A 25,553-nucleotide genomic window follows, 5' to 3' on the forward strand; every position below is an offset into this window, starting at 1 on the left:
TTTTTTTTTTTTTTTTCGTCTCTCGATTTTACTTCTGTGGATTCTACCTCTTTCCAGCGTTCTTCGCCTTCTGTGCGTGCACCGACACGAGTATTGGTGCACATACAGAAGTAGTGGCACACCACCTTGAGAAGAACGTGAAGTCCATGTGGATTGTGTTGCTGTGGGAATCTATACTAAATGTTCTGCTCAAACTGACAATCAAACTGCTTCTCAAACTGGTGCTCGGTCTCGCTCTTCTCACACTCACCTTCTTACTCAGCTTGAGGGGTTGGGCTCCGTGTTTCTTGCGATAGTCATTGTGGGCCTTGAGGCAGTCTTCAGCGAAATCTTCCTCATCGGAAGAGGACTCACTGGAGGAGGAAGACTTGCGAGTCTTGTTGATTTTTAATGGCTTGTCCGAGGTAGCCGTCCTGGTGAACCCACTGACGGGAAGATGTTTTGTATTTAATTTGAGATGTAAAAGCATTGTCAGTAATGCATAAAGTTTGAAAAATTATGCATGAAAAAATGACAATGTACAGAAAGAAGTTTCAATGGCATTATGACTTGGCTATCTCATATTCAAAGCAAAAATCACATGAACATATCTATTCAGCTGTTTCAATAAATAATCAACATTGAAAAATAAGAAAAAGGGCGTGTCGCCAAGATCTAATCATAGAACAGGGTCCCGCCGTCATAATGCAAGTGTTTGTGAAGGCGCCTTACCCAACAGGCGGGACCTGGTCGGCAAACTGGCCCATCCAGTTGCCCTGAGGGTCGAAGTTAGCCACCACGAAGACCTTGGTGCCCGCGGCGCTCCTCGCCTTCCCTACCCCCATGTGCTTGGTGTCTTTCCACACCAGCTGCGAGAAGTGACCTGCGCACCATTCATTATAGATGATGGGGAGAAGTGCATTAGTTACTTTGAAGTTGATCCCTTATACAAAACACACCTATGTTATTTTTATGTTGCTTACTTATACATATGTAACCAGAAAGATTCAGTACTTGGTATAGTGTGACACTGGTTTGGGATAAAGAAAATAAGCACTGGCAGAGAAACTTTAGAGTCTCCTCTCCTTATGATCGTGGCTGTGTATTGTCTATTAATATTATTTATTATAAAAGTAATTCGCTCTGCCTTCTCGTAAAAAAAAATATAAAAAAAATAAATAAATAAATAGATAAATAAATAAATAATAAATAAATAAATAATGTAAAGCATGCACAGGGTCAAATAGAACCCTATCAGAGCATGTAAATGTGATCCAAGTATGAATATGAGCATGTACAGTTGCCCAAGAAGTGATGCCAAAGAGTCCACTGGAATTTATGCCTGTAAATCGAATAGATATTAATATAAAGGCTAATGAACTGATTTATACAGAGATTTCCAGAGTTAATACTAAAAGAAATGGAAATGTGATAGATGGGGGTAATTGTCTGGTATTATCTTTTTATTATATGAAAAATGCTGTAGAATATGACATAATTACACGGGCCAGGTGCACAAAGAAGGCGATGACGCGCTTGTAAACTATTACGTGTGTTGACGAACTCACCAGACTTGAGCGCCGTTCCTTTAGGCTCTTCGCCGAATTTGTGATCCTTCACCTCGGAATACCAGTGGTCCACCACCTCCTTGGGTTTCGCCTGTGGGAGGGACGCCATTAGGGATCAAATCAAACTTTCAAAATAATCATATCACGTGCCATCTTTATTACTTTACTTTTATTGCGCTTACTCTCATCAGTTATTCCATTCGTTGTGTTTATTTGTTTATTCCCATCAGTCAGTATTACGAAGCCAGGCGAGAACCATTATATGCACCAAGTTCTGAAACAGTTCTGGCCACACTTACACTGCTTTCAAAAGGCTACAATTAAAGCTAGACGGGTGTTTTAAGGTTCTAGTGACCGATCAACAAGATTTCTACATTATTAAAAGAAAAATTGTCTTAAGAACCTAGGTAATTATCTCTGTGCCTTTTGGAAATAGTTGTGGTGAGAGAGCAAAGCGTTTCTGAACAGGCCTTTGCTGCGTCGCGTTGTGGGAGTTTTGCCTTCGCATTATAATAACGCTCCCTAATATCATTCTTAACTCTTTAAACTCTTTGCTGTCTCTCTGTATTTATTTCTCTTGTATTTTTCTTTATTTTTTCCCTTACCTGCCAAAAATTCAACATTACTTCTTTTACCGTTTAAATTTTCCTACTGCCAAGAAAGAATGTACGCTACTCACATCGAAGTTGGTTGAGTTGGAGCTGAGGCAGAAGACATTTTCCCCGTACTTGCTGTCAGGATTGTGGGACATCTTCTCGTCTGTAGCTAGCTTCTTCGCCCATATTTTGGCGTATTTGTTCAGCTATGCGTTGTAAGAGGCAGATAAAGAGAAGGAGGAGGAGGAGGAGAGGAGGAGGAGGAGGAGGAGGAGGAGAGAAGGAGAAGGAGGAGGAGGAGGAGGAGGAGGAGGAGGAGGAGGAGGAGGAGGAGGAGGAAGAAGAAGCATAAAGCGATCATGACAGCAGAACAGTCACAAAAGACAGGCGGGCCGTGAGTTTGCCCCAGACAGAAGAGGATGAAAAGATCACAGAATTGCAGGATAACCAAGAGGATTTGGATCAGTTAAGGAAACAAAATGCGTGTCAACAAAGCACGCGGAAGGAGAATAAAGAAATAGCATCAGCAAAAAGAAACAAAGAAAAAAAAAACAGAGAAACACAAGATACATAAGAATTGAATGGCAGTGACATACAACATATAACAAATAAATGAATAAAATAAATAAACATATTTTTTTTAATATTGGATTTTGGTATAGCCGAAGATGTAAACAAAGAGAAATAAGAAAAATTTTATTGTTTTGAGTTGAATGGATTCAGAATATTCAAGGGTGTAGAAAATTTGACAAGTTTGAATCACGTGAAAACACAGAACATACAACATGGAGGGGAATGAAACAAGGAACACCACGAAGCCAGTGAATGAAAGGAAAAGCAAGAAATAAGCAAGGAGATGAGAAAGAAAAATCACCAGTTAATAAAACGTTAGTGTAACAAAGTACGCATTATTCTATCTATACCTCAACCAAGCCATCACTGCAATTAGAGAAACTTTATTGTTAATCGTAAAACACCAATAAGTATGTGAGTGAAACACCAGTCAGATAATAAAACCATTAGCAAATAATTCTTTCCACCTGATTTAGCCAGTATTATTATTGTGCTGAAACCTTATACACACACACACATACACTCTCTCTCTCTCTCTCTCTCTCTCTCTCTCTCTCTCTCTCTCTCTCTCTCTCTCTCATTACCACTATGTTAAAAAAAAAGTCCATTCATATTTCATCCCTCTGCATGTAATCATTCCAAACCACCACGTGCCCCACAATTACCAAAATAAGTATAATCACAAAAATCTGCGGAGGGTGGAGAAAGGGTTGCAAACATTTTCTCATGGTAGTGAAAATTGCTAGCCGCAGAGAATTGCTTCATATGAGTTTCGACTCGCCGACCGTAATTATTGCAATGCGGCAAGAAGTCTCGGTGATGTGTATACTGTATACTGTACATCACATCCCACGGCCCTGCTCCTCTTTAGCCAATGGCCGTCCCCGGAGCAGGATCTAGCGCACCACTGGTCGATAGATTCCCGAGACGAGGCCAAGGGCAAGAGTGAGTGGAAGGAGGGCAGGCACGAGCCGCCCTCCTCTCCTGCTCAATACTGCATCGTTTCGGGCAGCGAGCAGCCACGCCCCGCAGCCTCTCCTTATGCTGATGGGAGTGGCAATGCTCTCAAGCCCTGCACGTACCTCCATGCATGATTAGTTCATTACTGCTCGTTGTGAAAAATGAACAGCGGGGGCTAGAATAGGTCTTCGTTTTAGATGTATTGCTGATCTCGCGTCCGTGTTTCGTCAGCATCACGCGCGAAAGTTTTGTTCATGATTACTCAAATTCCATCCGATGTAAGGAATGAGCTATGGAGGCTGTGAAACGTCATGATCTATTTTGGCGTGTTGTTAATTTTTGTAATGTTGTTGATCTGGCGTCTGCGCTTCGTCAGTATCAGAAATTGTGAGTTAGACACTGGACCATTACTTATTAGTACAGTATTTTATGTTCTGAAAAAAAAAGAAAAAAAAAAAAAGAAAACTATATGCTAGGAAGAGCTAGGAAAGCTCTTCAATTCTTTATATATTTGGCATCAGTGTTTTGGGGCAGCATCAGCAAATGTGATTCGTGAAATCCTAAAAAGTTGCTAGTAATATTTGCAGTTAAAAAGTGATGGATTAAAAAGATAACAGTTGACTTCAAGATACTACGTGTGTCATTGGAAGCATGTTTACGTCAAGGTTTGATTATTTTACTTCAGGAATGTGTCACGCATGAAAAATTGACAACACTAATTATAGCTAAAAAAAATGAATATTTAAATGAAAAATAATAAAAAATAATAATAGTAAAATAAAAATAAATAAGTAACATCAAGTAGAAAATAAATAGTTGATTTCAGGATATCACGTGTAGCACTGAAAACATATTTATTTGTTTTTGGTCTATCGCTGTATAAAAGGAGACCAGTCAGTCCTTGGCACAATGTAGAGTGGCATTCATCACGGGTGGTTCCCCATTGGATAAATAATTTCATATTCCATCACCAGTGTCCCAAATACTAAATATCTTGAGGCTGGACGCACTGCACCGCGTGGAGTGTTACTAATCACACGTAATTCATTAGTAGTTTCACATCTCGTCACCAGTGCTACGAGTATTAAAGGCGTTTGGGGTACTGGAAGCATCGAGTGTTAGGCAGCAGACACCATCAGCCCAAAGAATGAATACCCATCGTTATTCACGGCGATGTAACGAGTCACTTGCGTTTCACCGTGATGGCAGCGTTAGTAAGAGTACGGTACCGTAAGTCCCCTGTGCAGGCCACGAGCTGGGCACCGCGAGACACCAAGGACGGGCAACAAACACCGCACGCTGTTGTACTATGCTATATAAGGGAAACTTTATGAAGACTGCTGGAAAATCCTATGTTGACCTCAGCGTGAAGTACTAAGTTAAGCCGATAAGGAAAAGGGAAAAAGCGATTGTATATTAAGGTTTTGGAGACAATGCTGAAAATTCCATGTCGACTATATATAGCATGGCGTACTGAATTGAATCCTTAAAGAAGGGAAGAGGGAATGTGAGAATTGAAAAAATATAGCTCCTTTACTATTGATGTTTCTCGTCACGCTTAATCAAATGCTTTAGTCCAAGTTTACAATAGAGTTTCGAAATACATCACTGATTGCAAAATGGGTGAGCGAGTAGTTCAAAACATTTAGTGCTTAGAGTTGGATTTTTTTGGAGTGAAAAATCGTCCTGAACTACACAAACAAAGAAATAAAGAGCCACATTCTCAAACGTCTCTATGTCTTATCTCTTTACTTTTAGCAGGCTTTAGTGGAGCATACTAAGGTTTCCAAGGATGTTTTCATGAGTCTAGTGATAACTCAACAAGGACCCTGCGCCGTCAGTGGAAAGAAGTACACATGAGTATCCAAACCAATCATCTCCTGTAGCCTTTATAAATAGTCTTCATGAAATACGGAACAAGTGATAGAGTTCTTAACAATCAGAAGGTTAAACAAGAGCGCGTGACGGGCCTTGGGTGTCTCAGGGGCGTATCCAGCTCGTGCCTGGTGTCATTATTGTTAGGGTTCATTAATGTACAGTAACGAGTGGCCCACTGACCGTGCCTTACCATCACTATGGCGAACACCTGTCAGGAAAGATCTGCATTATTTTCTCAGGAAAGTTATCATTAAAGTCTAAATTAGATAACAATGTCACTCACTCTTCACACGGCAAGTTCCGGAGGTTTATCCTAGGAGTATAATTGTAATGTTAGGTGAATTAACGAATATTACACAGGGAAATAACGTTAATGGTGAAAAAGTGAGATCCTCAGTTTGACCTCCTAATTAATGGAAGAAAGTGTGTGTGTGTGTTTGTATGTGTGTGTGTGTGTGTGTGTGTGTGTGTGTGTGTGTGTGTGTGTGTGTGTGTGTGTGTGTGTGTGTGTGTGTGTGTGTGTGTTAGCCTTGGGATCACAAAAGACACCTACGTACAACCCATCCACACACACACACACACACACACACACACACGAAACCAGGACACTGATCGATGATGCCGTTGCCACACTTTCATTCACACACACACACACACACACACACACACACACACACACACACACACACACACACACTATCTTACAGTCAACAGTTAGCCTTACCCTAATCTGTTTTTATTCACATTGTTAAATTTCTCTATCAAAACGTAAATTTTCAGTGTCACTGCAGCCTTAGTAATAATCTGTGTAATAATAATAATAATGATAATAATAATAATAATAATAATAATAATAATAACAATAATAGAAATGCACAGATAAAACAGTCAACACACACACACACACACACACACACACACACACACACACACACACACACACACACACACACACACACACACAAGAAACTCTGCAACACAAAGACTACACATATCCACACGAACATCAAGTCACCAAGGGAAGCTAAATACTCAAGCATACAAGATACACACGCACGCTCACTAGTTACTTGCATTAAATCTTATTAGTTCGTGTTTCGATGCCTACACTTTTTTTTTCTAGGTCTGCGTGTGGCACTTCTATTATTAGTATGTGTGTGTGTGTGTGTGTGTAGGCGTTTCTAATGGATACTACTAGGATTTTGTTTGCATTATGACTCTCTCTCTCTCTCTCTCTCTCTCTCTCTCTCTCTCTCTCTCAATAAGAGATAAATAAAAACAAATAAACACAAAAAAAATATAAATGAGTAAATAAGTAAGGAAACAAATGAATAAATAAGGAAATAAGGAAAAATATGAGCAAATAGATAGATAATAGATAGATAAAGGAATAGGTAAATAAATAATAAAATAATAATAGTAATAGTAATAATAATAATAATAATAATAATAATAATAATGATAATAATAATAACATAAGACAAAAGCGGGTAATGAAAGTTACTCCAACCTTCCCCCTGTCGTGTTAGCTGGCAGTCCCTCTTACCCGTGTCCTGCTTGGGGAACATGTCACTTGTCACCAGGTTATCGTCCCTTGCTCATGTCCCTCTTGTTATGCCCTTTTTGAATGTCCCGGCGCCATCCCCCTCTTCCCCCACCTCTCTCTCTCTCTCTCTCTCTCTCTCTCTCTCTCTCTCTCTCTCTGAACTGGTCTTTTTTTTTTTTCTCTTTCTCTTTTTTTTATGCTATCATTCTGCAGCACTACCCATACAGTCCATTAACATCTATTCACTTTCTTCCCTTCCTATTTTATCATTATCATTTATCAGCATCATCATCATCATTGCCGCTTCTCTACCGTCCCTCACTTGCTTCACTCTCCATTTCGTAACTGCTGCACCATCATCTCTTTCAGTGTCTCATCATATAGTTATAGTAGATACATGTATAGTCTCTCTCTCTCTCTCTCTCTCTCTCTCTCTCTCTCTGACACGCGCAGATTTTGTTAGAAGCTAAATGGCGGAAAATAGTTGCTTTCCACTTTCTCTCTCCTTCACTCAACCTTCTTTTTTTCCCCTCTCTCAGCCTAGCGTTAATAATGGAGATAATGATATTTCACCACAAGGCAAATCTTCCTCGCTATCTGTTTGTCATACCTCTTGACCCCTTTTGTTTTTGTTATCATCACCTTTATCGCTATACTTTCACCAGCCTTCATTTATGGCGACAAAGTAAATATTTAGTCTCGTAACGTCATTTCTCTTCCTATTTTTTTTTTCCACTTCCCTTCCGCTACTCGTAAGTCTGTACTCTCAAGCGCTTCACTGCTTCTGTTTAAACTATTTTTAGCAGGCTCTAGTGGAAAGTACTGTGGCTTTCAAGAGTACTTCCATGATTCTAGTGATACTTTAAGAAGGAATCTGTACCATCACTGAAATAAAGACCCCTGAATACCTGATTAATCAAGTATTAGGTATAGGTTTCATAAAGCGACTGCCACGTGTAGCTCTGACGGCTTCTTGCAACTTTCCTTATGTTTTATTAATGTTCGTATGTTATCTCTGTGACCTTCAAAAGTAGTCCTGATGAAAAAGCAAAACATTTAAGAGTACAGTCATAGTTTACTCTGCCTGCTTCTTATCCTCCTACTGTTCTTGCTTCCCTTTCAGTCTTATTACCTCCTTGCTTCTCTGCCTTCCTCTTTTTTTCTTCCTACTGTTTTTGATTTCCCTTCAGTCTGACGTCCTTACTTCTGTCTCCCTCTCCTCCTACTATTCTTACTTCCCCTTCAGTCTTATTACCTCCCTGCTTCTCTGTCTCCCTCTCCTCCTCCTACTGTTCTTGATTCCCCTTCAGTCTTACCTCCTTGCTCAGCTTCAGCTTGGCCACTCCGTGCTTCGCCCTGTATTCATTGACACTGTTCAGGACGCTCTTGGCGAAGTCCTCCTCGTCGTCGCTGGAATCCGATGACTTGTCGCCACCCTTAAACTTGCTCAGCAACCCGCCCTTCTTCGTCTTGGTCTCAGCCTCGTTCCTTGTCTTTTGCTAACCATGAGAGGATAAGAAGCGTGTAGTGAAAATGTTAGAGGATAAAAGGAAAGTATTTGTTTTCTTATATTTTGCTGTGATTGATTTTTTTAACTATACACAAAAACAAAGACTCACTTTTTTTTTATTAATTTATGAAGAATAGCAAATGGAAATGAAAGATGATTGATTGATTGAGTGAGTGATTGATTGACTGAGTGGGCGAGTGAGTGAGTGGGTGATCGACTGGTTACTTGTCGCCGAAATCAGGTCATATAGCATTGGTAAATCTACAAGGAAACAAAACTTAAAAAAAAGAAAAAAAAAACAATATTTCTCCTCCACTTCAACGTTACTCATACAATCACGGTCAGAAATCAAGTAACCTTCTGCCTTCACGTCTTAAGCCCTCTGATCAGCTGACAACCCTACAAAACCAGGGGCTCAATAAACACTCGGTTGAACTACAGAAGGGCTGTAAAATTTTACGTTTCTCATCACTCAAGTTTGTTAGAGTTCTCCCAGTAGTGCCTGTGTATGGGGGACATAAGGATGAGACTCACTTGGGATTTAACTCGAGTGGGAGAGGAGTCATTGCTGCTGGTGGACGACACACGACTCGCACGACCCCCTTGGCTTAGCTTGATCCCTGCAGGAGAACGAGTGAAGGAAGGAAAGACAAAGAAAGGGTCACGTTAAACGCCTCTTAAAACCAGATGCGACTAGTGTGTGTATGTGTGTGTGTGTGTGTGTGTGTGCGTATGGGTGAGTGTGTGGTGTAGTGAATCGTGAGTTACCTAATGTGTGTGGTATACGTATATTTATTTGACTTCACTTGTCATATTATCATTACGTGGTGACTTTAGCAAGGCTTGCATTTATCATCGATGTTGTGGTATTTGTGCATTGATATGAGCTGCAGAGAGAGAGAGAGAGAGAGAGAGAGAGAGAGAGAGAGAGAGAGAGAGAGAGAGAGAGAGAGAGAGAGAGAGAGAGAGAGCGCGGGGAGGAGGGGAGATATTACAGGAATGAGATAAGAGACGGAAGGAACAAGGGGAAGTACAAAGAGAAGAAGAAAATGAAAAAGAAAAGTAGTAGTAGTAGTAGTAGTAATAGTAGTAGTAGTAGTAGTAGTAGTAGTAGTAGTAGTAGTAGTAGTAGTAATAGTAGTAGTAATAGTAGTAGTTGAAGCAGAACAAGAACAAGAACATGATGAGAAGCACTGTAGGGAGAGAGAGGGAGAGGACATTACCTTCCACGCCCTCAGTCACAGTCTTGGTGGTGTACGAGCCGAGGGTTTTGGTGGTGGTCTTGGTGGTGGTGGTGATGGTCCCATCATCCTCTTCCTTCGTCTCAACCACCGTCGTCTCCTCGTAACGCTGCCCAGAGACACGCACACGACAACATTAGCAGGCACGTGGTAGTAGTAGTAGTAGTAATAGTAGTAGTAGTAGTAGTAATAGTAGTAGTGATGAAATACACGTGTATAGATTAAAAGTATCGAAAAAAAAAAGTAAAATAACATATACATTACACACACTACTCCAAGATGCAAAAATGAAAATCTACTGTATATTCCTTCTCTAATCCTCGTCCCCAGCTCAGCATAACTGGATCAAAATTCCCTGCATTTCACGGCTGGTCGATCGTGACTCATTCATAAGTTAACGCTTAGTGTCGCCATGAGTAGCGGCTATTGATTTGCTGCTCACGACCAAGGAAGGGAGGAAGGAGACTTGCGCTAGACACTGACTGACTCTGAACCTCCTCCGGCGCCAGCTCTTGAATTATTTAGGGTCCATTTAGCGGGAATAGTTACGTGTGGTGGTGCGTTCACGAAGAAAAGGTTACTGAGTGGATGTTAATTAAGATGGCATGGTGCAGCAGTTGTCCTCGTTGCCAAGGGGAAAATGGGTGCGTGGGTAGGATCTGAAAATGTGATAGGGCTCTGAGGATGAAGGTATAATATTAGCGATGAGTTGCTGTTGTTATGAATGGATACTACCCGCTAAATGCATTATTGTTGTTGTTATTATTATTATTATTATTATTATTATTATTATTATTATTATTATTATTATTATTATTATTGTTATTATTATTATTGTTATTATTATTATTATTATTATTATTATTATTATTATTATTATTATTATTATTATTATTATTATTATTATTATTGTTATTATTATTATTTTATTCTTTTCATGAATATACGAGAAAGATTGCACTGACCAAAACAAATATCTATCCATTATTTTTTTAATTTGTTTATTCATATTTATTACTTTTTGTATCTACTTATTTAATTAATAATTTTATTCAGTCATTTACCTTTTTATCAGTCTATTTATTTAATTATTTATTTATTTATGACTTTTAAACTTCATAGCCTCAATGTGGAAGTCTCGCAGGTCACGGCGATGGCGCAACAAGAACTGTGGCGGCGGACAGGAAATGAAAAGTTCCTTTGGCATTACCGACCCTGCTCCTGAATAAAATAGAAGGAAGTGTTTCACCTCCCTCTCACGAACGCTGAGAAGGAAACACACTACAACTTCTGGTAGGGATAGACTGTACATAATAAACCAAGAGAACATAAGAACATAAAAAAAGAAAAAAACGGAAAACTGAAAGAAGTTGTCAGGCCTACACGTCGCAATCCCTACATGAAACATACCTACGTTTTTCCACCTATCATCATCATTCATAAATATATCTATTCTTCTTTTTAAAGCTCAATAATGAGTCAGCACTAACAACCTGATTACTGAGTTCATTCGGTTCATTTACTTCTCTATTTGAGAACCAGTTCCTTCTTTTTTTTTTTTCAGTCTAACTTTATCAAGCTTGAAGCCATAATTTCTTGTCATTTCCTGATCACTGACTGAGAATTTAGCTTATGTCGCCCTTGTAACATCCCCTATAACAAGGGTGACGTACCTCTTCACTTGTATACGTAGTGGTTGCTGTCATGCGTCAATACCTAAGGTTATACACACACACACACACACACACACACACACACACACACATCAACACGAGAACCTTGGACTGAGGGGTTAATCAGGCCTATGGTACACATTTTACAACTGGTGGAACTATTGACTAAGCTACGTGATAGATTACGCCAACGAGTGACAGCACCATTGCGTCAACCTAGCTGCGTGTGTAGTGTGTACTGTACCTCTCCTTCCTCATATCTCTCCTGTCCTTGTCACCGCAAAGCCAATCTCGACCCACCCGTCACTAGCGTCACTAACAGTCACACCGTCACACTCGCCTTTATCTCCACGTTCACCAAGGAATAATATTAAGTTCGCAGGTGTCACAGTTCATACATCTGTCAGAATAGTGATAAGGATAATCTGAGTTTGTCTGTCACAAATATTGACTCTCTCTCTCTCTCTCTCTCTCTCTCTCTCTCTCTCTCTCTCTGGGACGCATTTTTCCTCACTCTTTTTTCGCCTCCCCCTCCAAGTCTCAATGCATCCCGTTAGTACATAAGAAGAATACGCAATGCGGGTGCTGTTCCTCCCTCGCTCCTTTAACATTCCTCATGCGCTAATTGACATTTATCTGCTCCTTCCCTGCCGAGGCCACTGATCCGCCCTGGCCAAGTCGTAAATAAACTTCAGCAGGATCCTAACGAGGCACTTTATTACCATGGATCTGCACTCGATGTCTCTATAACAGGTCAAGGTTTCGTTCTCGTGCGTGGGGTGGATTTGCAACATCACCATTAAGAGAGAGAGGGAGGGGGGAGAAGGATCTTAGATTTCCATTTTCTTTCGTTTCTTTCCTTGCGTCTTAGTTTTTTTTTTTTCTTTTTTTTTTAAGCGTCTTTTCGTGTTTCGAATTTGTGTTGTTCTTTGTCCTTTTTATGTGATACTGAAACCTGCACTGACTATGTGAAGGGTATTTTTTTTTTCTATTTTCTTTTTTTTTTCTTTCTTTTTCTCGAATGGGAATGCTTTGAGTTTTTTTTTTCAGTATTAAAGGAGGGCTGCAGTTGGGCACTCTCTCTCTCTCTCTCTCTCTCTCTCTCTCTCTCTCTCTCTCTCTCTCTCTCTCTCTCTCTCTCTCTCTCTCTCTCTCTCTCTCTCTCTCTCTCTCTCTCTCTCTCTCTCTCTCTCTCTCTCTCTCTCTCTCTCTCTCTCTCTCTCTCTCTCTCTCTCTATTTTTTTGGTTTAAGTTGATTGATTGGTTATATGCGTGACAACAGCAACGGCGGAAGGGGGGGAGGGGTTCATGTTATTTATTAGAAAAAATGTCTACTTTCAGAACCATAAAGCGGTGCTATTATAGACCAGACAAATTTCAGCAAGTACAGAAAATTTATACATACATACTACTACTATTACTACTACTATTACTACTACTACTACTACTACTACTACTGCTACTGCCACCATTACTGCCTCTCTCGCTACTACTACACAACCGTACGACACCAATAACAATACTAACAACAATACTAACAACAGTACTACTTACCTTTCCATCCTTGGTGTAGGTGCGAACGGTGGTCTCCGTCTTGGTCTTGGCCATCCTGTGGGGGGCGCAGGACAACAGTTAGATAAAAAGATTCTACTGCATGGAAACGTAACAACCAAACAACTGACAGGAGGTATGTTACAAGTACTTTTTTTATATATACATTTTACCTTCCTCTCTCCTTCCACTTTCTCTATCCCTGAATAACTGTCATTGTTCTTGTTAGCGAGCACTGGTCTAATGCTTTTGTCAGTGAAGGCAAGACAATTAAAAAACTGAGAGGAGGTATGTACGTACTTTTTTTTATATCCCTCTCCCTCTCTCTTTCCTTCCACTTTCTCTCTTCTAGTGTATACCTGTCACTATTATTGTTGGCGAGCACTGGTGTAGTGTTTCTGTCAGTGAAGGCAAGTGTTGAGTATCGTGCCGTGATGTGGAGGCGAAGGTGTGACGTGTTCACTAATACCCGCCACCCTTGCCTGGTCATGCTGTATTGAGTCTGTCGCGGGTGACCAATGGGGAGCTGACGAAACTATCCGATTATTTCGTCAAATCACCTCGTCATGTTTTGTGTATAAGCTAAACTGATAATCTTTTTTTTTTATAGCATGCTGTCTATTACCGGGAAGGCTGTAAGAAATGCATAAGGTTAGTGTTGGCGTTGTTAAGCTTGCACCAGTTACATACAAGCAGGTTACGATGCAAGTTCAAGCGAAGCAATGTATTATAAGGCGCTACTTCCACCATTTTTCCAAGCGTGTAATACACCGGGACGCGACACTGCGTTAGGTTAAGTACCACTACAGAAATACATCAAGCTCACCTCGCCGCAGCGGAGTCTTTCGCATTCCTTTTCGTGGAAGTCCTGGTTGGTTTCTCCGTCACACTGTGCTTCGCCCATTTTAATCGAAACGATCCTCCAGTTTGGGGAGCCGAGTGTCGCGACCATTCAATTTTCGTCTTACCATTATTATTTTTAGTAAAACTTGGAGGTATTATGTCGAGGAAAGGTAAATGACCGAGGTTTTCTACGTGCTTGTCGTTCGCCTCGCCGAGCGTGATGTGTTTTCCTGGGAGGGCATATGGGTTCTTCCCGCACCGGCAGTGGTAGTGAACGTGATAGTGTGTGCCTTCATCCGAAGATTTTTGCGACAGGCTGCTGCTGCCCCCACGTGGTGTTTTTGAAACCATAGTGTTAAAGTTACGGCCAGAGTTGCGAGGAGCAGCCACCAGCGGGGTCATGGTGGGTGGTGTTCCCGGGAAGGCGGAGTGACGGAAGACTGTTGTGTCAGTGCAGGTGCAGTCTCGTGTCACATTCCATTCTGTTTTCTGGTTTATTCATGACGCCATCATTCCGGCTGTTGTAACCAAATATTTACGTTCCTGAGGGAGGCCGTGAAGGTGACAGTGGAGAGGCGAGGAGGATGAGTGGCGGCATGGACAACGGCAGCGCCATGTGCTGGGCTGTTGCCAGAGAAGAACACCGAGGTGGTGTTGCCTGGAGCGCCTGCCGTGCTGAACTATCGCCACCTTCGTCAGGCCAGAGCTCCACACCTGCTGCTGCCTGGCTGATCAATACCCTCCCATAACTCTCCCTGTTGCTCCTCCGCTACGACCTCGAAATACCGGCGATGTAACACGAAACACTTAAGTCTTCGAGGTCGATGTCAGTAGGTCACACGCAATGGACTACGTGGCGTGGCATCCTTATCAGCTATACATATTCACCTATTATCTAAAAAGTAATCAAGCAGCAGGTGGACGCCGCTTTCTATAAAGAAATCGAAACCTCATTTTCACTAAGACTATGAAGACTTCGAGTGACAAGCGTAAAGAAGTCAGTCAGCACCTGCGGAGCGACGAAACAGTGCTGGAGGATGAAGCACGACGCGAATAGTGAGGAAACCTGACGAAGAATACCGTTTTGTTGGTCTTTCAGTGCTCAGGTGAATGCGATTAAGGAGGAAGTATGGTGACCTGAGATGCTGCTCGAGGTAGTGGTGGTGGTGGTCGAGGTAGTGGCAGTGGTGGTGGCTCTCCGCTCCGCTCCAGCCTCGTCAACCTCACTGCAGGCGGGACAGGGAAACAACTGGGGGGAAATCCTCCCGGGGCCTCGCACCGCGCAATGCACCACTCCGCCGGCAGCCTTAAAAAGTATCCCTGGCCTTAGTTGCCTTTTTATAAAAAAAAATACTAGATTGCACATGACTCGATTCATGATGGATGTATGAAAAACATAAACACACGAAAATTATAACATAACTAAATATGACTGCATCGGAATGACAAGACAGCGACGAAGACAAAGTGTCTTCGTAACGCTAGGAAGCATCGTGACAGACTGGAGGGAATGACTTTGTGACTAACTTACGAGGACTTGACACTTATGACGGGAAGGGCTTGATGACATTAGTGACGGGAAGGGCTTGATGACACTAGTGACGGCGAACTCATGAATGCATGTGGTGCAGAATCCAGGGAAACGGAGGAGTGGAAAGCAGGCAGAGCTGCGCGAATCAATAGGATTCTTTGCCACACCAGCATTTGAAATTTGAATGCTGACTTACCTTCACCAGCACTGAATGAGAATAAACAAAGGAAGACAAGAAGGAATAATAAATAAATAAAAAGATAAATGAGCAAGCCAAACACGGGAGTGATTCATTCACTTATTTATTTTATATGCACGCCATTTTAAGAAGCAGGACTTTCAAAAAAAAAAAAAAAAAACTCAGCGTAGTATATAACAATAAATATAATCTACTTACCAACCAACATTTTATCATGATTTATTTCGGAGTCCTTATACCAGCCTAAATTTCCGGGAGTTTCAAGCGTTGGTATTGTTTGATAAGATACGGAGTCGCGGATTATCGAAGTCACCCACACACACACACACACACACACACAGCAGGACTCTCGGACCCTTAAACACGCTCCGCCAAGGTCGTGAGGTGAAGGCGGGCGAGGATGTTCCCGCGCAGGAGGGAGAAGAGGGTCAATGTCAAACCCGTAGAGAGAGAGAGAGAGAGAGAGAGAGAGAGAGAGAGAGTGTGTGTGTGTGTGTGTGTGTGTGTCCCTGCTGAGGAAGACAACAGGAAGGAATAAAGTTGTGGCCATTTTATCAGAGAGAGAGAGAGAGAGAGAGAGAGAGAGAGAGAGAGAGAGAGAGAGAGAGAGAGAGAGAGAGAGAGAGAGAGAGAGAGAGAGAGAGAGAGAGAGACTTTCTCGAGTTTGCATTGACCTAAAACTGTAAAGAAGAGCTTGATTGAATCCCGTGAGTGGAATGAAAAAGAGAGAGAGAGAGAGAGAGAGAGAAAGAGAGAGAGAGAGAGAGAGAGAGAGAGAGAGAGAGAGAGAGAGAGAGAGAGAGAGAGAGAGAGAGAGAGAGAGAGAGAGCACCACAGCGGAACCTAAATACAAGAACCGAACTGACTGTGCATAACATGTAAGGGTGGAGAGGAAAGGAAGTAAGGAAGGAGGGAGGAAAGGAAGGAAGGAAGGAAGACAGGCAGGTGGCAGGGAGGGAGGACGTGACGGTGATGGCGGCGGGACCCCATGCAGGTGCGCGAGGCCTAATATTGACATGCACAGGGATATGGAGGCAGGCGATGGAGCGGAGCGAGTCGGAACCTTTCATCAGGGCCAAGTTTGTATTTCCTAGACTCCTGCATGCGCGCCGTTGACACCTGTAGAATCCCTAAGTCTAAAGTTACTAAATGTAGACAGGCCCGTATTGTGAAACGCTTTGTTCTCTCATCAGGGTTATATTTCAAAGGCCACAGAGATGATTGGTCGGGTTCTCATGGGTGTCGTTTTCTCACTGCTGATAAAGAGTTCTTGTTTATCACTAGAGTCATGTTGGTCGGGTTCTCATGGGTGTCGTTTTCTCACTGCTGATAAAGAGTTCTTATTTATCACTAGAGTCATGTTAACACGTTTGAAAATTACTCTGATTTCCACTAAGGCCCATTAAAAGTTGTCGAGATCAGACACCGAAGAGTTTGAGGATATGCATGAAGTGAAGAGTGTTATAGCTTACGCAGAGATGATTAGTACTGGTGCTGGTGGTTTGTAAGCGTTGGTAAGGGATGGTCTTCGAAGCGAGAAGTCTTGCTGACCCGTGTGTTAGGTTGTTAGTATATAAAAGCCATACAGTTCCTCAGGTTTAAGAAGCATGCACAGAAGTGTTAGTTGCCATATGTGCAGATGTGGCAGTTTTCGTGCACGCACTAATTAACACATTACCTTTTTCCCTTCTGCGTGGAGGTGACGCTGAAGGAGGAGCGCCTATTGCTCTCATAGCTGAGGTTGTTAGCGGGCTGTGTGGTGCCGCTGACGAAGGCCTGGCAGGTCGTGATGTAGCGGCCGCTCTTCACACCCCGCACCTCTGCCCCAGTGCCACTTGTGCCTTTGAATTGGTACGTTTTCGTTACCATTCCTCCAGCTGAGGCTTGTCGTACCCCGAGATTGCTGGTAATGATGGGCTTCCTGTTACCACATATCCCTGGGGTGGCAATGAGTGCAGCCTTCCTGGTGGTGTGGCCTCCGGGAGGGACGCCCCACCGCCCAGGAGTGCTCGCTAGTAGTGTTCCTCCAGTCATCTTGGGAGGTCCGCCCCCTGGATCGATTTCTAAAAGTACCTCTTGGGTTTCTTCTTGATTTTCGTGTTCTACTTGTTGCTTGGACCAACATTTACCCATGCAGGTGAGCGGCGGGCCTCAGAAATACAACCTTGGCAAAGATACTCATTTAATACCAACCCATAGACTAGATATTATGATCTTTTCACCATTCCTTATCATAGTAATAAATACGATGTGTGTGTGTGTGTGTGTGTGTCCCTCATCCCTTTCCTCCCATCAAAAACCGTAGAGTATACCCACATAGTTGTACTAATTCTCTCGGATTCTGTTAGCCAGCATGGGAACATTGCTATTAGTTTCCCTGAAAATAATGTTATGTAAAAGCAAAATGTATCAGAAACGTCTCTTTGTTGTCACCAACCATCAATATAAATCGACATTTAAGTATTTAGACTGACGTTGACGCTGATTATGTCAACAGGATTAATGAAAGCGTACGAAGTTTCAACACCTGGTCTCGAGAAGCAAGTGTGAAGAAAAAAAGAAAAAAAAAAAACACGCAGGCCGTTACAATCTTATCAATGTCTATTATGACGACAAATTAATTAAAGATGATAGCTAACACACCTATTTCACTGTTAAGTTTAAGATAAAGCACTCTAGAGGGCGTAGGCTGGGCTGGGGCAAGACGGAGGACATGCCTCGCTTATCAGCCGTCGTCACACAGCGGGGTGCTCTCATCCCCGCCACGCCCAAGGACCGACTTACTCTTGTCCCGGGAGTGTTGACTTTTTCCCCAAGCTCCGTCTCGACATACTTAAAATAGAGATTCATGACCAACTAAAAAGAGGTGACGTATTAAAAGCCATGTCCCACAGGCCACACCATAAAAAGAAATAGAAAAATGAGTCTTAATCCTTTAATTACTGTGGCCTCTTCTTGGGCTTAATGAGATGCTGTGGTGCAAGCTAAGACTATAATTTCGAGAGGTGCCACTGACACCAAAAGGAATGATCGAGTAGCTTCAACTTTTTTTTTTTTTTTCCCTTTAGGTACCTGCAGTTATATCTTGTCCAGTCCAATGATGTAGTGTTGGTAAAATCATAGGTGTCACATTGTCATTAGCAGTCAGAGAGTTAAGACGGATTACTCGCTCCGTATGAGAGAATAATATTATGTTAGTGGTAAATTAACAGCTTTCTTTTCTTCTGTTTGTGTGTGTGTGTGTGTGTGCATACAAACACGAGCGTCAGTCACACGGGCATTACTCACACCTAACTTTCCACCAGACGTAGCAATTATTACTCCTGCTGACCCTTTCTTTCTCCTTCCCCTGCCTCTTTATGGCGCGTGGCAGACCCCTCGCCCCACACGCCCACAGAAAACACAATGACCATAATTACAGGTTTGTCGTGCCCTCGTTTGCATTCCTTAGTTGGGCGGAAGCTTAGCCCGCCCTTAAGATAGCGCCAGACCAGGAGATAAATTAACAACAGTGGCTGCCCTCCGTACTTGTCTATTCAATTATCGTAAATCACTCCTTCCTTGCCCTCCACCGCCGCCGTCATTGATAGGCCCCTCAACACTCGCCGCCGTAGCCAGCCATCTCGTCAATTCGGCCTCGACTTCTTCATCGTCCATCCAGACTAAATCATTATCTACTTATTTTTTTTTGTTTTTTTTTCTCTTTTTTTTTCTTTTTAGTTACTGCCTTTACTCGCTCTTGTCTATTTATTTATTTTTTTATGTCTCTTTCTTTACGAGTGTGTTGACTGTTCGCATTGTACTGAATTTTTTTTAGCTTTTTTGTTTTCCTGTCTTTCCTTTACTTCTTCTATTTTTTTTCTATTTCTCTCTCCTTCTAGTCGTATTTCTACTTTTGTGCTTTTTGCTATTTGTATTAAAGCATCATACCGCTTTATACTAAGATTTTTTAAAAATTTTTTCCTGTCTTCCTTTTATTTTTGTACTCCTCTTTCCCTCTAGTCACACCTCTATCTTTTGTTATTGGCATTAAAGCATAATACACAGATGGCTTCACTTTTTTCCCGTCTTATCTTTTATCTATCTTTTTTTCCTCTCCTACTTTTAACTTTTATTGATACTGACGCGTCTTCTTGGAATGTCCGTTCTTTTCCTCTTTTAATTTATTTTTTTTCTATTTTTCCCTCTCTAACAATATCTGTGTTTTCATCCTATCTCTTTTTTTCCCTTAGACTTCTGTTTTATTTCAACATTAACATATATAGGAATGCGCTTTCCCCCGCCCACTTTTTTTTTTTCTGTCTTAATTTTCATATTCTCTCACTAACCTTTCCTTTTTTCTCATCCATCTAATATCAATTCTTATTCGGAGTTGAAGTCTCACGCATTTATGAGTCTAGGCTACGGCAAATGGCAGATGCAGGATTGATCGATTGATTGGTTGATTGATTGGCTAACTGACTGACTGAGTGATTTGTTGACTGATTGAATAATTAATTGACTAATCAGTTGTTTCATTTGATGATTAACTGAGTGCTTAGTTGATTAGTTGGTTGGCTGATTAACTGATTAACTGAATGATTAATAGAGTGATTGACTGATTGATTGATCAACTAACTGACTAATCGACTAGTTGACTGGTTGACTGATTGATTAATTGGCTGATTAGTTCATTGATAAGGTGAGTGAATGAGTAAGAGATTGAATGAGTAAGTGAATAAGTGACTGACTGACTGATCGATTGATTGATTAACTGTCTGACTAGTTAATTAGCTGGTTGGCTGACTGTTTGATTAGTCACTTAGTTGACTGACAGATTGATTGAGCTAGAGGGAGAGTGACTGAATGAATGAATGAATGAGTGAGTGGGTAACTGACTGTCTGATCAACTGAATGATTAACTGACTAATTAGGTAATTGGTTGGCTAGTAGATCAACAGAGTTTTTTGGCGCCACATCATTGAGGTCACGCGGCGCCCCCAGGTAGACACAAACAAGACCTGGCGTGTTTGAGTCCCGCTGATGACTGTGTGTTTTCACCTGTCGTCGGGTGGCGCACAGATCATCAGCCAACGAGTGACACATACATATTACATCACCTCTTCGATTGGGGCACTGGGAAAGTGGAACAAAGGTGGGGGGGAAGAATGGGAGGGTGAATAATATGGACCTTGAGGTGAATTACTGCGACACACACACACACACACACACATACACTAACACTGACTTCGCCAAACTTCACCACCTCCTTCTCCCAGAAAATGAAAAATAAAAAATTGTTATATGATAGTAAATGTGTGGTAGAGTAGTAATTTATAAGTATTTCTATGTATTTAAACGTAAAACAGCTGACTTATATCCGACTCAGTCCAAAATATCCACTGAAAATAGGTGAATATGTAAAATTTGCAAAGTATTGATTACTAGTTAAATATACATCGTTAAACATTTCTTCTTCGTCCTTTCCTTACAGTAGGTCATGATGATGATGTGTGTGTGTGTGTGTGTGTGTGTGTGTGTGTGTGTGTGTGTGTGTGTGTGTGTGTGTGTAAGTCGGTGTGTTTGTGTGCATTGCCAAGTTAAGATAGTATCAGTTTCCTAATGTCAAAAATATTTCCACTTTCTGTCAGGACTAAAACGATCTCTGTTAACTTAATAATCTTGTGAAACTTGAGACATCGTGTGTTTACCGCTCTCTCTCTCTCTCTCTCTCTCTCTCTCTCTCTCTCTCTCTCTCTCTCTCTCTCTCTCTCTATCTGTTTTCTAAGATCCACTACTCTATCGAACGTCCTTATCCTTTGTTTACTACTACTACTACTACTACTACTACTACTACTACTACTACTACTAATGATGATGATGATGATGATGATGATGATGATGATGATAATAATAATAATAATGATAATCTCTCTCTCTCTCTCTCTCTCTCTCTCTCTCTCTCTCTCTCTCTCTCTCTCTCTCTCTCTCTCTCTCTCTAAGATCCATTACTCTATCGAACGTCCTTATCCTTTGTTTACTACTACTACTACTACTACTACTACTACTACTACTAATGATGATGATGATAATAATAATAATAATAATAATAATAATAATAATAATAATAATAATAATGATAATAATTCTCTCTCTCTCTCTCTCTCTCTCTCTCTCTCTCTCTCTCTCTCTCTCTCTCTCTCTCTCTCTCTCTCTACCTATTTCACCTCATCGAACCCCTTCACTTCATTCCACCACTCTGTTCCAATAAGCCTCGACCGCAGCGTCTGGCTGAGTCTCCCCCGCAACGCCGGTGCTTTACTATCAGGGAACGTACGCGACAGGCATGGCGCGTCGCATTTGGATGTCCTACTTCACCCCACTCCTTGAACATCGCACACGTGGCGGACATCAGGCAGTATTAATGGGCAAGGTAACTATATGGTCATAGTCTTATATTCGTATGATGCAGGAATCGCTTTGCTCTCGTTCTTATTCTATCCTCTTTGCGTCCCGTATCCCTTATTTAGCCAAGGTGTAACTCGTGTGTATTCTATAACCAACTTGCACCAATGATTGAATTAATCCGCAATGTTGCTCACTCGTTTAAAATTCCACACTTGTAATCGTAAACTCTCATTAAGACAAAACCCACCGCTGATAAAAGATATATAAAAACTGTACTCATTTACATTTAGTTACCTCCGTAGCGAGGTTTCTAATCCCCGCATGGTGGGGCTACGTATGGACAGGGCCACATAAATAGTCTGATAAATAAAATAGGTAGAGAGGAACGAGCACAGCACATCCATCCTTCCAGGCGTGCAAATTGGTACCAAGGTTGGGCGGCGAGGCGCGTGTGGGTGTGAGGAGGGTCACCAGCGCGTGGGGGAGGGAGGGAAGAGGAAGGAGAAGGGTCCGCACGCCCCCACACATCCACAACACTTGACCCTCCATAGGACACGACACCTCCACGCACCCCCGAGGAGCCCCCGCAAGCCAAGGCTCCCCCAGGCACAAAAAGAAGCCACAGCTACCTTGGATGACGGAAGTGAAGGGTAACAAATGAAAATGTTGGCGGAGAAAGTTCCCCTTCCTCTTCCCCTCCCGACCCCTTCCTTCCTCACCTCCTCGAGCGTCCCTCCTTCTCCTCCTCCCCCTCCTTTGTCTCCTGCTTCTGCTTCCCTTCCTCCTCCTCCTCCTCCTCCTCCTCCTCCTCCTCCTCCTCCTCCTCCTCCTCCTCCTGCTCTACCCTCTGTCACACCCTCGTAACTCCTCCTAGATTACTGTAATTGCCTCCCTAATGGTCTGATCGGGGTAATAATCACGGCGGGTGTATATGGCATTATTTAATTACAGCGTGCATGGCGTCAGACGGAAATAATCTGCATGGCAAGAATGTTCCCTAACCCGAGATTTCCTCACCTCGCAGTTTTCATTCTTGCCTTACACACACAGACAGACACAGACACACATATCCTCGCACGCTACTCTGACCTTGGCATCAAAACTTTATTCTGTTAAACTGACGAACACGATGCACACGATGATGGTGGTTAGGAGGAGCGCGGCAAAAACTTTACGAGGAGTGATTGGCGGTGGTGTTGCGAAATATCTTGGGAACAAGGACCCGCACCTCTCAATAAGCACAAACACCCGCACCCCATGCAAGTAGTACGTGTTCATTCATAGGTACAGACAGACTCGGGCGTCCCTCGGGTTGTGGTGAATAATAGACATCAATTTTGACTCCACTAAATCGCGCCTGGAAGCTGCCTACAGAGGTGGCTTTTTTGTGGCGCTGTGTACTTCCCTTTATGGAGCTGAACTGCCCCGGTCTGTCGGAGTGCCGCCTCTATGCCACTTGTTGCCCCACTTCTCGGCAGACTTCTATGCTTACTTCCTCCCCTGCAAAGCGTCTAACTGAACTCACTCAAGCAGGTCCGTTTCCTAACCCACGTTCGTTCATCAGAATTGTAAAGCGTGTCATCATATCTCACACGTACAAAAAACAACTCATTGGCAAGGCAGTATGCACGTCTTATTATCATCGATTTGAGTGTACCAGCATCAAGCCACAAACGAAATCAAATCACACACGCTGGATTATTTACGCTGAGAGGTAATACATTTTGATGCCGTGTTTATAATTAATGTGTTCCAGCGAGAAGTGAAGATAAATAGAATTATGAACAAAGTCAATAAATAAACGAAATCATGTATAGTTTGTGCTAACGCGTGTACAAGTTCCAGGCGCATCGCAGGTAACGCGCGCACATTTGTTATGCACACACTGACAAATGGCGGCTCATTATATGGGCACAACACTGGTTTTCTGCCATTCGTCTCCCCGCGGGTCACAGTGACAGGAACAAGTGAGCAGCAGCGAGAGTGACCCGTCGGTGGGCCGGGAGGCGAGACGTGACCTACCTTGACACACATTGCGACGTCGGACACTCTTCACTTCACTTAATATAATGTACAACTTTCCAAAAATGTCTTCACTTTGTCAGACGATTTCAAAATTATGTTTATTTTCCAATTATAATGCAAACAGCGTTATCAAAGTATTCATATGGCTGTTTATCTTAATGTCCAATGCTTTTCAAGTGTGCACGAAGAGTCTGTGGTGATTTCAGCGATGTGTGTCAACTGCTGGAGACACTGCCAGGACATGCACGCGTGGCCAGAGGTGGCTGGGAGTCGCTAGCGAGCCACTGCTCCTTGCGACCTGCCGCGGGAAACTGAGTGAGGCGCCCCACAGCCAGAGCTCCTCGCCCGGAAATTCAACTCAACTCACCCACAAGGTTTTATCCCGCCCTCTGTGGTTTATGGAGTTTCTCCCTCTAATATGGTGACAACAGGAGTAATTACGGGTGTCACGGCCTCAGGTTGTCAATTATTATTCACAGCAGCGGTTCTTTTTGTTGTTACCGCATGAACTAGACAACACGACAACAAGAACCACTTCCGACCCCAGACACATGTTTGTCACTAGGTCACTCATTGTTGTTTGTTGTCGCCACGCACTGATTTCCTTTCTGCAGATTTTACCATAAGACAGCGATTGTTACGAGCTCAACATTACTATTTTCCCTCAGCAGTATAATATAACTTTTTTTTTTAATTGAGGAAACTGAAAAAAAAGAAGGTATTGGTGTGTTCTGAATATAGCACAGTACATTCTTGCACAATGGACACTTAAGCTGACCACACGGACACTTAACTAATGAATGACACCGACCACTTATCCTCCTCATCGCCTTCCTAACCCATCCACATTCATTCAGCCAATCCCCGCGCACTCCACTCACTCTCACTTCATCCCTCCCGCCCTCCAGCCACTCAGCCCGCCCGCCCATCCACCCGTCTCCTCCTACTCTTCCTCCTCCTCTTCCTCCTCTTCCCGCCTACCTCCAACCTTGTTAACCAACTCAACCTCGCTCCACATAAGTAACGATGCAAACGTGTTATTACATCAATTCTCACGCCATGGCGCTCTTCGCAAGCATATTTGTGGCGGCGCATCACTCGTTACCCTGAATCGCCGACACGCAGATCTGTAGCGAGGCGGAAGAGAGAGAGAGAGAGAGAGAGAGAGAGAGAGAGAGAGAGAGAGAGAGAGAGAGAGAGAGAGATTATTATCGTTTTTCCCCATCTCTCTCTCTCTCTCTCTCTCTCTCTCTCTCTCTCTCTCTCTCTCTCTCTCTCTCTCTCTCTCTCTTTCGTACGTATCTTTTTCTCTGTAACACAGTACAGTAAGAGAGAAGTGAAGATAAAATCAAACAGCTTACAGGAGTTAGGACCTAAAGGATCTACGTACGTATTGCTGTTTGAAATTCACCAGTATTCACTTGTGTTTACTCTCTCTCTCTCTCTCTCTCTCTCTCTCTACCCATCACCTTGGTCCGAGAAGCTTTACACGT

The 25,553-nt window shown here is 42.5% G+C and overlaps 1 protein-coding gene across 15 annotated transcripts in view; it reads right to left on the reverse strand.

The window, feature by feature from the left end:
• LOC135099976 (uncharacterized) overlaps positions 1-25,553 on the reverse strand; it is a 38,572-nt gene that overhangs the window by 2,015 nt on the left and 11,004 nt on the right. For 2 of the 15 annotated variants that reach the window (XM_064002753.1, XM_064002756.1), the window contains exons 2-11: positions 17,327-17,812; positions 13,079-13,133; positions 9,834-9,960; positions 9,145-9,230; positions 8,417-8,599; positions 5,745-5,762; positions 2,227-2,349; positions 1,548-1,638; positions 712-862; positions 251-425 (exon numbers count right to left, since the gene is read on the reverse strand). In XM_064002753.1, coding sequence (XP_063858823.1) covers positions 251-425; positions 712-862; positions 1,548-1,638; positions 2,227-2,349; positions 5,745-5,762; positions 8,417-8,599; positions 9,145-9,230; positions 9,834-9,960; positions 13,079-13,133; positions 17,327-17,781 — 1,464 coding nt within the window. In that variant the 5' untranslated portion in view covers positions 17,782-17,812. Of the gene's footprint in view, positions 1-250; positions 426-711; positions 863-1,547; positions 1,639-2,226; positions 2,350-5,744; positions 5,763-8,416; positions 8,600-9,144; positions 9,231-9,833; positions 9,961-13,078; positions 13,134-13,375; positions 13,399-13,434; positions 13,581-13,901; positions 14,996-15,055; positions 15,225-17,120; positions 17,226-17,326; positions 17,813-24,057; positions 24,360-25,553 lie in introns of those variants that run through there. The other 13 variants (XM_064002755.1, XM_064002762.1, XM_064002764.1 and 10 more) reach the window with 13 other exon arrangements.

This window comes from Scylla paramamosain, chromosome 4, assembly GCF_035594125.1.
Source record: "Scylla paramamosain isolate STU-SP2022 chromosome 4, ASM3559412v1, whole genome shotgun sequence".
NCBI classification, from domain to species: domain Eukaryota; kingdom Metazoa; phylum Arthropoda; class Malacostraca; order Decapoda; family Portunidae; genus Scylla; species Scylla paramamosain.